Source organism: Ambystoma mexicanum, chromosome 6q (assembly GCF_040938575.1).
Source record: "Ambystoma mexicanum isolate Mex_15411 chromosome 6q, UKY_AmexF1_1, whole genome shotgun sequence".
In the NCBI taxonomy this organism is placed as follows: domain Eukaryota; kingdom Metazoa; phylum Chordata; class Amphibia; order Caudata; family Ambystomatidae; genus Ambystoma; species Ambystoma mexicanum.
In genome coordinates this window covers 148,655,367-148,669,628 of record NC_090937.1, presented here as the reverse complement: position 1 = coordinate 148,669,628, position 14,262 = coordinate 148,655,367, and the positions used below count along the sequence as shown (strand labels likewise).

Here is a 14,262-nt window from a genome sequence, read left to right as displayed (position 1 = left end):
CAGCAAGTTTCAACTTCATTGAACATCCACAGCAGAGTAACTACTCACCAACAGAGACCACTGCGAAGACTGAAAGTGCTGTCTTTCCAACACTGCTTGGTTCCTTCTTTTCTCTTGACCTCAACTTCCTAGTGACTCCTTCTTCAAAAGGGGGTCCATCCTCTAGGAGTGCTGTCAAGTAATGGTAAGACACATTACTACTTTGCCTGCCAAGGCACCAAAGGTACTCTGATGAGGAAGAGCATCTTCAGCCTAAGGAATCCTCCAGGGGTCCCAGATTCTTTATGGATCCTGTTCTCCAGTGGCATCACAGGTACTTTGGGGTAGTGGAACCTAGAATAAGAAAAGCAGAGCATTATTGAAATTATTTAGACTAGGCGTAATATAAAAGATACAACCTAATTTTTCCCTTTCAGTTTGCCCAGGTGGGGGGATACTCACACAGTATTACTATGTGGGTCTACGTAATGTATACTGCCTATCTTTTGAAACTTATCTGCCTTTCTTCCTTGATCTATAAAGTTACACCCTGCTCGGGATTCTCATGATTTTTAAAAAATGGTCAGCAGTTGGAGCATGTTTAATGAATCTAAGTATAGGGGGGACTACATAGTGTATTTATATTGTTGCCAGTGTTAACATAGTGTTGCCAAAGTACAAAGAGTGTTATTTATATGTGTATATTTATCTGAACCTTATTTTATATAAAGAAGCTGTGTTATCACCTAACATTGTGTGTGGACATTCCTTTGTGGGGACGTGGGGATTCACTGTACTTAAGAACCAGCCTGCATCACCACCTGAGAGCTTAAACCTTGGTTACTTGTCCATTTCCACCATATAGAGATCCTTGGCTGGGGTGCACTGTGAATCTACCACAACCGTATAGACTCATGGCAGCTGTAGGATCACTGGTTTTAATACTCAGTGTTTAACATAGCTACTGCAATATATCCAAACTTGTGGTGATTTAGAGTCTAGTGGTGTTTACCTGCATCATTTAACTACAAATAATGGAACATATTGCAAATGGCAAATGGCAAATTGACTAGGAAGCTCTACAGAGTGCTTGTGAATTGAGAGAAATAGACTCTGAGGATACATCTAGGACAGAGCTTATAGCTGCCGTTGTGGATTTCCAGGCAGATTGTGGTACACATGATGAAAGTAGGGAGGGCTCAGATGGGGACCTTGCCCCTGGTGAAGTCACAGAGGCTACAAATGGGATTACCACATCTCATACCCCTTCAATTCCAAAACCCAGCATTGTTTCTTACGGGGATTCCCTGGAACACAAGTTATTGAGAGTGAAATTAGCCTTTGAATACAAAAAGTTATAGACTAAAGCTTTGAAGAAAGAGGAGTTGGCACAGCAAGTTATACGACAGAGACCTTTAACTCTTAAACTGAGACAATGAATCTCAAAGACTCCAGCTGGAGAAAGCTAAGGTGGACACTTCACCAGACCAGTTGAGGGTACCAGGTCTCCTGCTACCAAGTTTATTAAAGTTTTGGTAGCTGGGTATGTCGAGGGTTCTGATATGCTTCAATTGATAGAAACATTTGAAATGGATTGTGGTATCCATGATGTTGACCATAGAGTTTGCACTAAGTGTTTATCGATTAGAGTACCTTAGACTGGTTATGACTGTATTCTGAAGCTGAGTGTTGAAGAAGGACACCTGCCCAGCACCTGAAGTATTTCAGGGATTATATGAAGAGAGAGAATATGTCTTAGGTTAATTGGGTGGGTACTGAACACATGAGCAGGAGGGGATGGATTGATGGTTACAAAGTGAAGTATTTTGTTGAATTGTCTCACCTATGTTTTGAACATTTTTCATAGGCTTGTTAACCAGAGCTATGTCAGTACATTGCTGACCAGAATATCTTGGACCCCCTTAGATTGGCCAGGTTGACTGACCAATGGGTCTCCCACTGGGTGTCTCCTGAGGATCCCAGTGGGAAGGACGAGTACAAAGAATAAAAGACCTCTCAGATGGCTGTGGAGTCCAAGATACAGCCACATTTCAATGAACTTAACCATTCTCCACCCAAAGTCCAAACATCCAGTGGGGATAAGTCCCTTGGGAATAAGAGTAGTGGTTCCCCTGCAGCAAAGACGGCTCCCAGTGGATCCAACTCAATTGCCTGCATTCCTGGTACTTGTTGGGAGTGTGGGTGTGGGTCTCAGGACCACAAAAAGGCTGACCCAAGGTGTAAGAGTAAGGCACTTGGTGTCCAGACTGTTAGCCTAACCTACCCTTTCCCTTACCCTATACCTGAGGTGGAGGCCACTGCCCTCCCCTCTTCTCAAGGAATCAGCTTTGGTGCTTCTGCAGAGATTTCCTTAGTGTCCCTTGGGGCCAGGGACCAGTACTCAGAACTACTGGCTACTATCCAACAGAATACTTACCGATTTCTGAGAGTGTCCTCATTAATGGCCAGCCTTACACTGGTTTGAGACACACTGGGGCTAGCATGATAGTGGTGGACAGTACCCTGCTCAGGCCAGAGGACTATATAGGTGCTTAAATGAGAACCACCAGGATAGTTGTTGGGTCCCCAACCTTTCTCCTGTAGCCCTAGTCAGTATCCAGATTGATGACAAGACAGCCATGCTTCCTGCCCTGGTACAAGATAATGTGCCTGTCAACATCCAGCTGGGTAATGACTTAGCTGAGATCGGGTTAAATATGGTAAATCTACTTACCTGAGAAATCAATAAAAACACAAGGTATCCAGGATAAAAACCCTGAACACTAACCAAAGGAGGTGTGCGCTTCACTTCAACCCCATCCTGTGACCCAGCAGAGAAATCAAATCACAGCATAACACTGATTAATAGAGCCTAGCAAGGTTGGTTACATACCTAGGGCCCAATCACGAATAAGAGTATGACTGATAATCAGCTACCCAAGCCAAAGGGGAAACCCAAGGCAACGAGCAAGAGTAACAAGTCCACGTGTGTTAGGGGGGCACTTTCTATATCTGTTTCTTCAGCAGCACCCACTGCGGTCCAATCGCATGAGGGATTAGGCCCAGTGGTGACCCTAGACTCAACTCCTGAAGGAGTGTACTAAGCGCAGAGGATCACTCTGCCCTTCAGCAGTAGTTGGCTGAAGGTTGGCCCTCTAGGGAGGATTTTTGTAAGGGTCAGAGAAAGTGCCACTCTTTTGAGGGTCTGAGGAAAGACGCCCAGGCCCAGGCAGGATGTGAAGTGCCTAAAATATTTAAGATTTATTCGGAGGGTGAGCTCCTTTTCAGTGAGCCCACTGAGCCTGAATCTGGTGCAGTCAAGAGGTTGATTGTGCCCACAGTATACAGGCTCTTCCTTTTGCAGCTAGCTCATGAGGTGCCCTTATAAGGTCTTACTATTATTATTATTATTATTATTATTATTACGTTTATTGTAAAGCACAACACACCCGAGGCCTCAGTTTGCACAGAAAACAGACAAAGCAGGCCATGTCAAAAAGGGAAGAGAATGGACTTCTATTAATCTTTGGAATTGAAGAGATGCGATTTAACTACCTTTTTAAACTCAGAGACAGGATATTTTGCTAATGCTAATTTTGCTATGCTTTGAGGAATAGAGTTCCAAAGAAAAGTGGCACCTCCAAAGCTTTTCAAATTATGTATAGGAATGGAAAGCTTATTACTACCGCTTGAACATAGATTACCTAGTTCAGGTGCCTTGTGAATGCGTTGTTTAAGGTACTCGGGAGCCTTTCCTGAAATACACTTGTGAGTAAGAGTGAGCATTTTGTGTTTAATGCATTGATGACCATTAGCCAATGCAAGGATCTTCTGTCTTCGGTTATATGATCTCTGCTTTTTTTTCTCTAAGAATGGATCTAACAGCCCCATTCTGAGCAACCTGGACTGTTCTGATTTTGCCTTTGGATGAACCAATCTGCAAACTGTTTCGATATTCAACGCTGGTGTTCACTGGAGCAGAAGCCACTGATGTAAGATTTAAGTAGTGAGATAGGGTTTGATTTGATGCAACATTTTATTTAAGTAGGCGCATGAGGACTTCACCCGGAGTACCTGTTTCTGCATGTTGAGCCCAGAATCCAAAAGGACCCCAAGTGTCTTAACTTGAGAATACCTTTGTATGGAGCAGTTGGCGATTTTTAAGAGCCAGAGATGGAGGAACACTGGGCCCGGTCAGAGGAGGAGAAAAGTGAACTGTGATGCAGTGCTTCTGATGAGAATGATTAACCAAACTTGGCGGATTTCCTGAAGTGAGGCTGGAAGAACCCAAAGGCAGCCAGAAAACATCCAGATCCAGTTATTGACAGTGCCACTAGGACACTTTGCAGTGGACATATGAACAAAACTGTACTATACAGTACACAAGAGCTCTTAATGAACACTTATAAGAGGGGCAGTGGCCCAATGTATAATTGAAACAGATATTCTTGTGAGGAATAACAAGCTACTAATGTAAGAATCTATTAACAAAGGGATACTAATGCATGTTACTAATGTAGAAAAAAGTTTACTTGCTAAAAACTGTTTAACAAAGGTTGCTACCATCTGGATAGTGTGTACCAACTATATCAGGATATTGAGATAACTAATGAAATGTTATGCACTTGTTACTAACCCACAATCACCTGCGGTTCTGAACAGGGATTTTGTCTCTAAAGTTGCATTCAAACACTGCTATGCCTTGACAAAGCCCACACCAGGGTGAAACATTAGCACATGCCACCATTTGGTTAATGTTGGCTTAGACAAGTTTAGATAGAACTTCGCACAACCTAGGATTTTACCTAAGGACCTTACAGATCCTTGATCTAATCGAAAATAAACATTCTATGTGTTCATATACACCAGTCATTGATTACAATTTTGGCCATGGAGTAGAACCATTGCTAACTAACATATAGTTGCAGCTATATCTAGTGTCCATTTTTTTAACCAATTGGCTGAGCCAACATGCATCAGCTTGTTTTTTTTATTATTTAAGGCAAGGGAGCTTATGACGATCCAATTTTGAATCTGATCATAGACTCCGATTCACCTCAGCAGTGTCAAGATCATACTTGCCAGAGAGCTCAAACACAATTGGAGGATCATCAGCATAGTATGTGTATTTCACATCTATACCATCAAGCATGTCAAACAGGGGATGTGTATAGATGTTAAAGAGTGCATGGAGGATAGCACAGGGGCAACATGCTGGTCTTGGAAGCAAGACCACGCAGAGCAAGAGAGGTTCAAATCCCAGCTCTGTGCTTAGAAACCAAACTCGGGTATTAAGCATGTTATAAAAAAAACAATAAAATAAATAAATTAAATTAAAGACTAGGCAAGAGGCATGTGCCACATGCTAATGTCTCCAGAATAGATTGAAACCTCAAGGCGGCAAATCTAGCTGACCTTTGACTGAGAAAAGATGACATCCATGCTATTGTCCGCTTGGAGCAATTAGTGAGGCTGCAAAACCTCTTCAAGAGAAAGGAGTGATCAACCAGGTCGAAAGCAGCTGAAAGAACGAGTAACATCACTAGGGCAATTCTGCCCCTTTTAGTGGTTTCTACCATGCTGTCTCTAAGATTTAACATAGCCGTCTCTTTCCCATGCATGGCACAAAAGCCAGACTGATGTGCGCCCAGTAAGTTGTTGTCATTAATATGCTTTTGTATTTGAAGATACACAACCCTGTCAAGTACCTTTGATAAAAAAGGGTTTGGTTGTAGAGGGTGGTCATTCCCTATACCCTCAGGGTCAAGTGTTATCTTCTTGAAACATTGAGGAACCACAGTGTGTGAAAAGGAAGAATTAATAATGTTCAGGACTAAATTGCGAGGCACTGAATGCTGTCCTTGACTATAGTGGCCAAACAGATATCACAATGACAGACGGTAGGTTTCAGCCCACATATGATGTAAAGCATAACTTGCAATGAGGCTGAGTGAAAAGGTAGGAACAGAGACAAGGACCTTGAGGGAGTCAAGGGTAGGCACGTCATCAATTACAGGGGTAGATGTGTTATGGTTAGTGAGATCTTGACATCAAACATTAATAGTGTCCCGAAGGATTTGATCATGGTGATGAAGCCATCTTGAATTCTCTTACACCAAGTATCACTAAATTGCGTTGCTGCATAAGGAGTTGTTTTTCTCTCCAATTCTTTGAGAATTAGGAAAAGTTCTTTCTTGTCAGATTTGTCCTTTAATATCCTGGAATTCAAACTATCCTTTTCAGCAGACAAGATGGATGGCCTGTTTGTAAACCAAGGCAGCAGCTTTATATGTGGCATTTGTGGAGGGCAGTGATATTTCCTCCAAGTCCTATCCTGCATCCTCTTGATTTTTCTAAAATGTAGGATGTCTGATGAGTACCAGGATTTTTTCTGGGCTTCAGTTTTGAATGTTTTAATTACGACTGGAGCAAGTTTATCAATAGCCATAGCAGTAATATGCGTACAATTATGAGTTCAATTGTTTATGTCAATGGTTTGGGTAAGATTGATTAAAATGTATAATACAAAATGTATACAAAAAGTCCACAACATTTTCAAATTAAAAGGATTTCAAAGCACAATATTAATATTATTAAAACTAAGAATCTAAAAGTGCAAATTGGCTGGTTACAAGCAGAAGTAGAGCACTTGGCACTAAGAATACCAATCAGAGGCTCTCAGCTCACTATTATTGGCCCATGATGGGATTAGAAGTGGAAACCCACTGAAAGACCTGCTCCAATCGTCAGTTATATGGCAAGACTGGAGGCCGTGCCATTGCCCCACTGCAGCCTTTGCCAGTGGTTGGAACACCATTTCAGAGGGTAGGCATCAACATTGTTGGTCCCCTAGACCCTCCTATATCAGGTGGACACAGGTTCATCCTGGTTCTGGTTGATCATGCTACAAGGTACCCTGATGATATACCCCTTTGGACCATAACAACCGAGATGGTTGCCACGGCTCTCCTGGGTTTTCCTAAAGAGGTGATTTCTGACAGAGGAACCAATTTCATGCCTAGTTACATGCAAGCTATGTTAAAGGAATGTGGTATAACTTAAAAGTGTTCTACATCCTAGCACCCTCAGACCAAATTCTCTGGTTGACAGGTTTGACAAAACTCTGAAAGGCATGTTGGGTGCTTTGGAAGAGCCCTGAAGGAGGACACAGAATCTCCTCCTACCATGCCTGCTGTGTGCCTATAGAGATGTGCCTCAAGAGGGTGTTGGTTCAGCCCCTTTGAGCTCCTCTTTGGACACCCAGTGAGGGGGGCCCTTGCCTTAGTGTGAGAAGGTCTGGAATCCACACCTCCAGGTCCTGGTAAGCAAGTGGGGAATATGTGTTTGGTCTCAGAAGGAAGATGGCAGAGATGATGGGCAGGGCATCAGCCAATATTAAGGCCAGGCAAGAATTGAACAAATACTGGCATGACCTTAAAGCGTAACAAGTGGACTGGACACCTTGACAGGAGATCCTTGTGATGGAGCCTACTAAGCCTTGAGCTTTGGCAAATAAGTTGACTGGACCCTTCAGGATAATCTCCAAGAATTGTGAAGTGAACTATCTGGTTGACATGGGTATTCCTGGTGTAGGCCCTCAGGTCTTTAATGCCCACAGGCTCAAGCCATTCCAAAGATGATAGGACGTGTTGTGTCTCTTTCTGGCTTCAGAGCAAGAAGAGGATGAGAGTGAGCCCCTTCCTGATATGCTGCATAGCAACCCTCAGGGTGGCTCAGTGGAGGGAGTGAATCTCTCTCCAGATCTGACACCAGAGCTTCAGGGGACCTGCAGTGCTTTGCTCCAGCAGTATGCCCCTCTGTTTTTACTGACACCAAGCCTCAAGCCATGGTGTAGGCATGATATTGACACTGGTGACGCTGTACCCGTCAAAAGCAGATGCTACAGGATATCAAACACTGTTAACAGCCACATCCAGCCAGAGATTGCCAGGATGATGGATTTGGGTGTCATTGAACCCTCAACAAGCCCAAGGTCCAGCCCAGTGGTCCTTATCCCCAAGGCAAGCTCCCGGGCAAGTAGAAAGGATTGGAGGTTCTGTGTGGACTACAAAAGAGTCAATGCAGTCACCAAAACTGATGCACACCCATTGGCCAGGGCTGATGAGCTTGTGGACAAGAAAGATGCTGCCTAGTTTGTTAGCACCTTTGACCTCACATCAGGCTATTGGGATTTACCAATTTAGGTCCATGACTTTTGGTTTGAAGAATGCCCCTGGCACCTTGCAAAGGTTGGTCAAACATGTTCTCAGTGGACTGGAGGTATTCAGTGTGTCCTACTTGTACGACATTGCTATCTACAGTTCTACCTGGAAAGAACATTTGACACACTTAAGGTTTTGAAGGCCATGAAAAGGGCCACCGACATTATCGAGACAACCAAGTGCCAGATAGCCCAGGGGAAGGTTACCTACCTTGTCATGAGGTAGGAGGGGGTCCGATCAAACCTCTCCCTAGTAAATTACAAGTTATACTTGACTGGGAGACTGCCTCTACTCAAACCCAGAAGAGGGGGTACCCTAGCATAGTGCTGCTTGACATCTGGATCTGTGACGGTTCCATTTGAGTGAAGAATCTTTCAAAGGACATCCCTGACATTACATCTGACCACTTTTTCCCACCAGAGAAGATCCAGGGTTGCAGTGTGCAGAGGAGGATCTGCAGGTAGGTTCCCCCCCCTCCAAAATCTGAAGAAGATGTTCCAAGGGTCTAGAATTGGTGAGAGTCTCAGTCCTTTCCGGTGATCGAGTCCAGGTCACCTGAAGACATCCAGACATATGTGCTGTGGCTGCAGCAGCGAAGAACCAAAAGTCAGTAAACCGCAAAATCCTGAAACTCGACACCCATTTCTGCTACAGCATCCGTCACCACCGAAAGTCATTTGAGGTCCACAAGGTCCTGATATTCTTCAGACAGGCGTTGTCGGAGTTCACAGAAAGTTTCACTTTCATGGAACATCCACAGCCGGAGTCACGTCCCACCAACCGGGACCACCGCGAAAACCGAAAGTGCTGCCTTTCAGTTACTGCTTCTTTTGTTCTTTTCTCTTGACCTCAACATTCCAACTACTCCTTCTTAAAAACGGAGTCCATCCTCGAGGGTCCCATCGAATAAAGCCAAGAAACTTCACCACTTTGCCTGCCAATGCACCAAAGTTACTGTGACGAGGAAGAGCATCTTCTAGCCTTAGGAAGCCTCCAGGGTTCCCAGATTAGTTTTGGATCCTGTTCTCCTGTGGCATCTCAGGTACTGTGGGGTAGTGGAAACTATAAAAATAAAAGCAGAGCATTATGGAACTTATTTGAACTGGCCGTAATATACAAGAAAATGGACAACATAACTTTTCCCTTTCATGTTTCCCAGGTGGGGGGATCATCAGACAGTATGACTATTTCAGTCTAAAGAAAGCATACTGCCTATCTTCTGAAACCAATCCGCTTTCTTCCTTTACCTATGAAATTACACCCTGCTTAGGATTCTCATGCTTTTTAAAAACTGTCAGCAGTTGGTGCATTTCTAATGAATCTAAATTATACACATATTGTTGCCAGTATAAGGATAGTGTAGCCAAAGTACAAAGTGTGTTATTTATATGTGTATATTTATCTGAACCTTATTTTATATAAAGACGCTGTTTTATCACCTAACATATTGTGTGGACATTCCTTTGTGGAGTTTGCGGACTGTACTTAAGAACCTGCCTGCATCCCCTCCTAAGAGCTTAAGCCTTGGGTGCTTGTCCATAGCTACCATATGGAGAACCTTGGCTGGGGTGCTCTGTGCCACTACCCCAACCATATAGAGGGCAGAAGTACAGATACGCACCCCCAGTCTTTACAGGGGAGATGTTGGTCCACCACATCTACAAAAGACCCAGAGTAAGACGCAAACTCTTTCTTTATAAGTGTATTAAAGAACTACCCTGTTATCCAAGGGAGATCAAGGAGGCTGTCCTGCCTATGTAGCAGCTATTCTCACCCTACCAGAAGCCCATTAGTATGAAAGGATTGTTTAAAATTCCATTTCTTGTTCAATTTTGCAAGAAACAATTATAAGAAAACTCATAAGAATTGCTATTCCAAAATATTACATATGTTGCAGACCAAACTATTTCCAAATGTTTTCAGGAGTGCCACCAAAGTAAATGGAAGACTGATGCACGGTACATCTAAAGGCATCTTTTTGAGAATAAGAAGAAAATGGTTTGGTTATTGCAAGAGGGAAGGGCCTTTGACAAGTCAGTGCGGACTAAATCCTAGAGACCTCCTTCTCCCTTTCTTGGTCAGAACTCAAGTTTAGGGACAGTGGGAATTTATGGCACTTTCAGCTAACTTTGCCGGTTTCTGTGGTACAAGAGTCAGTTACCACTCCTAGTCCATTGATCCTCTCTGAATAAGGTGGTAGGATAACCCCTGAAAATACTGGTGATAATAATATAGATTATACTATCTCCATAGGTCTGGTGCCTCAGTTGTGGATCTGATTACTGGCGTTGACTCCATGTTACAAATGGGAGGTTCAGGGTATCCACCCTCCAGATAATTGCGTCCATGGTAAATGTGTTAAATCCAAGTATTACCCATCACTCCAAGATCCTATAGGCCAACAAGGATTTGGGAATGTATTCACCCACAGAACTGGAGAATGCTAAACAATAATGAAAGTAAAAATAGTCCAGGTTTTACAATAGGATCACATGGGCCAGAGAAGATGCCATAGAAATCTATCAACATATTTCAAGAACTCGTAACACATCAAATATGGAAAACATTTGCCATTGTTCACCACTGGATGCATTTGCCGGATGGAACCCCTGCAGAAACCTGCCACAATGTACAAGAGACCGTGAGTGTTGCTGGATATGGATGTGGTGTGTCAATTCGAATTGCCTGATCCTTACGTCAGAATGAATCCTTCTTGGACATTTAGGAGATCCTGGAACTCCAGGAATATTGGCGGAAGTGAGGGACAGACTGAAGCTGGACCAGTGAAGCATCAAGCAACCAATGCAGACCCCAGAGTGGAGATTGGACTTCTGTCTTCTTTCAATATGGGTCAGGGACCGTAGACCTTAAAACTTCAGAGGGCCACAGAGGATCTGTAGATAATGATGAGACACCAGGAAGCCTGTCACGAAGAACCAACCAGAGCAATGGGCCACACTACCAATGTAAGGTCAATGAGGCTAGTGCAGGTCAGTTCCAATGTGGCAGTCAATCAGGGTAGAGGGCACAAGCAGGGTAGAGAGTACACACATCAGGTAACTCAAGCAGAGTTGGGAGAAAACCTTAGGACCATCACACCATCTATCTTGTCTGAGAGAGCTGATGGTATCAAAAGGTGCTGCATGACCTAACACATTTGAGAGGCCAGATACCCTCAAACTGCTACAAAGTAAGCTATGTACAATATTACACCCTTCAAAAAACTGTCCTGGGCATTATATGCCTACAACAGTATTGAGCTGGTAAATGTATCCATACTGATTTGACTGGGCACTACACCCCTTAAAGTGCGAACAGGGCGCTATTTCAATATGACTGTTTTTCTAAGCGAAAGAGGTCAGACAGGCTCTATCCTGCAGAAAGGATTAGAAATAGCCAATATTCTGCTGGGTGCCATTCCCAAAAGACAGCTTTTTTTTAAAGCAGGATGCATTATGGGTGCTATATGGCTAAGACTGTACTTAGAACTGAGACCCAGCATAGGGCAGTATTCATATTCGATTGCACACCAAACTGCACTGCAGCCTGTCCCCATCTACTCTTTTTACTTGTTTTCTGTACTCCTAGATGTTTATCCTCTTCTCTCCATACTAATCAGCACTCCATCTAGGAATACTTCTAGATAATAATATCCCATGTAAGGGGAGGAGTACCAAGAAATGAGGAACCATGGTGGACATCAACAACTTTATCAATTTCAATCCCATACCTTTTGCTGACATTGTTCCAACACAGGAGTACCCTTTACATGTCTAGATAGTCCATAGCAACCACAGGCATTTGCCCCACACTATAAACCCCTAAAATCATACTTCTGTGTTTCAGGTTTTGTTGGTCCACCACATAACCCAATTCTTTTTCGTTCTTGATTCGTAATGCAGAACCTATACAGAGACAGAGTGCAAATATACACAGCATTTCCAATGGAGCAAAAACTGCATAGTTGCAAAAATGCATGATAACAATATATAGTTGGCAATAATTCTGTACAAAATTATTCCCGCAGCAGTATATTTCTGTGATGTGCCAAGTGGTAGGTGCACAGGTGCTCATTAGAAAATAATTTAAACCACTTTGCGCATTATCTATTTGCATTTTCTATTTTATTAAAGTATCACATGGGACAGAGAAGAATACTATGACAACTCTCTAAAGTATAATTAATTAAGCAATATTCACTGAGGTGAGGGTATTACCAGTTGGTAACCACCACTGAACTGGTAAAGCTCCCACAGCAGGTTACACATTTCTAATAACACCCAAGGAATGCAAGCCAGAGTGATAAGTGCTGCTCTTTCAGTAAGTTTAGTTTTGCATGCCCTGTGAGTGCCAGACTACATTAGAAAAACCCAAAAAAGATGGCTGCCATGCACACAGAAAAGATGATTATGTTGTATATCAAGGGAAGTGGTAAAAGCGGACTGGCAAAGGGTCGGTAGATCAGATAAGTGGGAGTCAGGGAGTGGGGGTGCCGTGTTGATGGTCTTGAGGAGTAGGGTGTTGAGGGGAGTGCATGTGCGGCCAGGCGGGCGTTAGTGGAGGTACAGAGGACAGTGCACAGGCAACATGTATGGCGGCCATGAGGAGAGTGGCGGGGGCCTGCTTGGTCCACAGTTTTTGTGTTGCCACAGTCCTGACCACTGGTAGGCTGGTCTTCCCCATAGGTGCTATTCACTGGTAAACTTGCTTTGCAATCAAAACACGTTATTTTTCACTCTGTACTGTGACAATTGCTTGTTGCAAGCTTTAAAATTTATCTTAGTTTTCATATTTTGTGTTTTCGGGTTCACTCCTCACAAGCGGAGACAACAAAGCACTGGAAGGCATTTAGATCATTACTATTTCTATTTTCTTTATCCTCAGTTAACTATGCAAGCAGCTTAAGTCCATTCCGAGAAGGCAGGTATTTTGAGAGGCGATTGAGGTCGTCTTCTGAAGGCACATCTGGGAGTAGCAGACTGGCTTTAAAACCAAAAGAAGGCAATTCAGACGACCAGAACAGTCTACCGAGGCAGAGGACAAGTTCGACATCTTCCAAAATGAACAGCCTGGTATGTACCGGAACAGGATTTATGTTATCCATACTGATCTCTTCCATTTGAAGTGGTTGTAGTCCGAAAAATAGCTTCCACATACCATTAATCAGACACTCATTCACCAGACATCATTCACCATATGCTCATTCACCACACACTCATTCACTGCATGCTCATTCATAATACTGACAGCTAGCACTTAATCAAGGGATTCCATTTAACAATCGAGGCACAAGCTAAGTAGTTGACAAAAAGGGAGCAGCACTTCATTGTAAGCGACATGCCATTCAAAGGCAACATGATTTTCACTCATGTAACTTTCTGGTACCCAAAGAAATTATAGCATCTTGAAAAAAGTAAAATAGTGTACACAAATCATCTTTGTTTTGCTTTTGGAAATGAACCAGAATGACAAACCAGTTTAAAAAGGCCAGGGTTGTAAGTGCATAACTGCGAAGAGCCAAGAACGTATGGGCCTGATGAATAGAATATGTGCACAAATCTTGTAAAGTCCCTTGTGCCGAAAACGACTTTGCGCGTTCCAGCACGCACAGTTTTTCTTTGCGTGCTCTGTGTATTCATGGAATTCGAAAGACAGAGTACCCCGATGATTAAAGAAAATTGTGAGGACACGCCCCCACGCAAAGCAGACCCATCCATACCAATCTTTGCCCAGTCCGCATCCCTGCCATCATGCACCCTGTCAATACTGCAGGCCCTCCCCCCTGCAATTAAGGCAGCACCCTGGTGTCACTGCGTATGGTCCCCCGTAACTTCTAACTGCACCATGACAAAATGCGTTACGTGTCTCGTAACTCAAGTCGGCCCCCGGTAAACCCGCATACAAACCCCGTAAATGACGGCTGCAACCCGCTAATCTGCATACGAACACCTCTAACTTCAATCAGCACCTCAACTGCGTGCCGGCACCCCTAAATCCCTGACTGTACCTTACCTTTGCGCATTGGTACCTATGCGATTAGGACTTTGTGCCTCCTTTCATG

The 14,262-nt window shown here is 43.5% G+C and overlaps 1 protein-coding gene across 1 annotated transcript in view; it reads left to right on the top strand.

Annotated features, from left to right (window-relative positions):
* Positions 1 to 14,262, top strand: part of CCSER1 (coiled-coil serine rich protein 1) — a 2,886,772-nt gene that overhangs the window by 464,463 nt on the left and 2,408,047 nt on the right. The window contains exon 3 of the mRNA XM_069630566.1: positions 13,086 to 13,273. Coding sequence (XP_069486667.1) covers positions 13,086 to 13,273 — 188 coding nt within the window. The remainder of the gene's footprint in view (positions 1 to 13,085; positions 13,274 to 14,262) is intronic.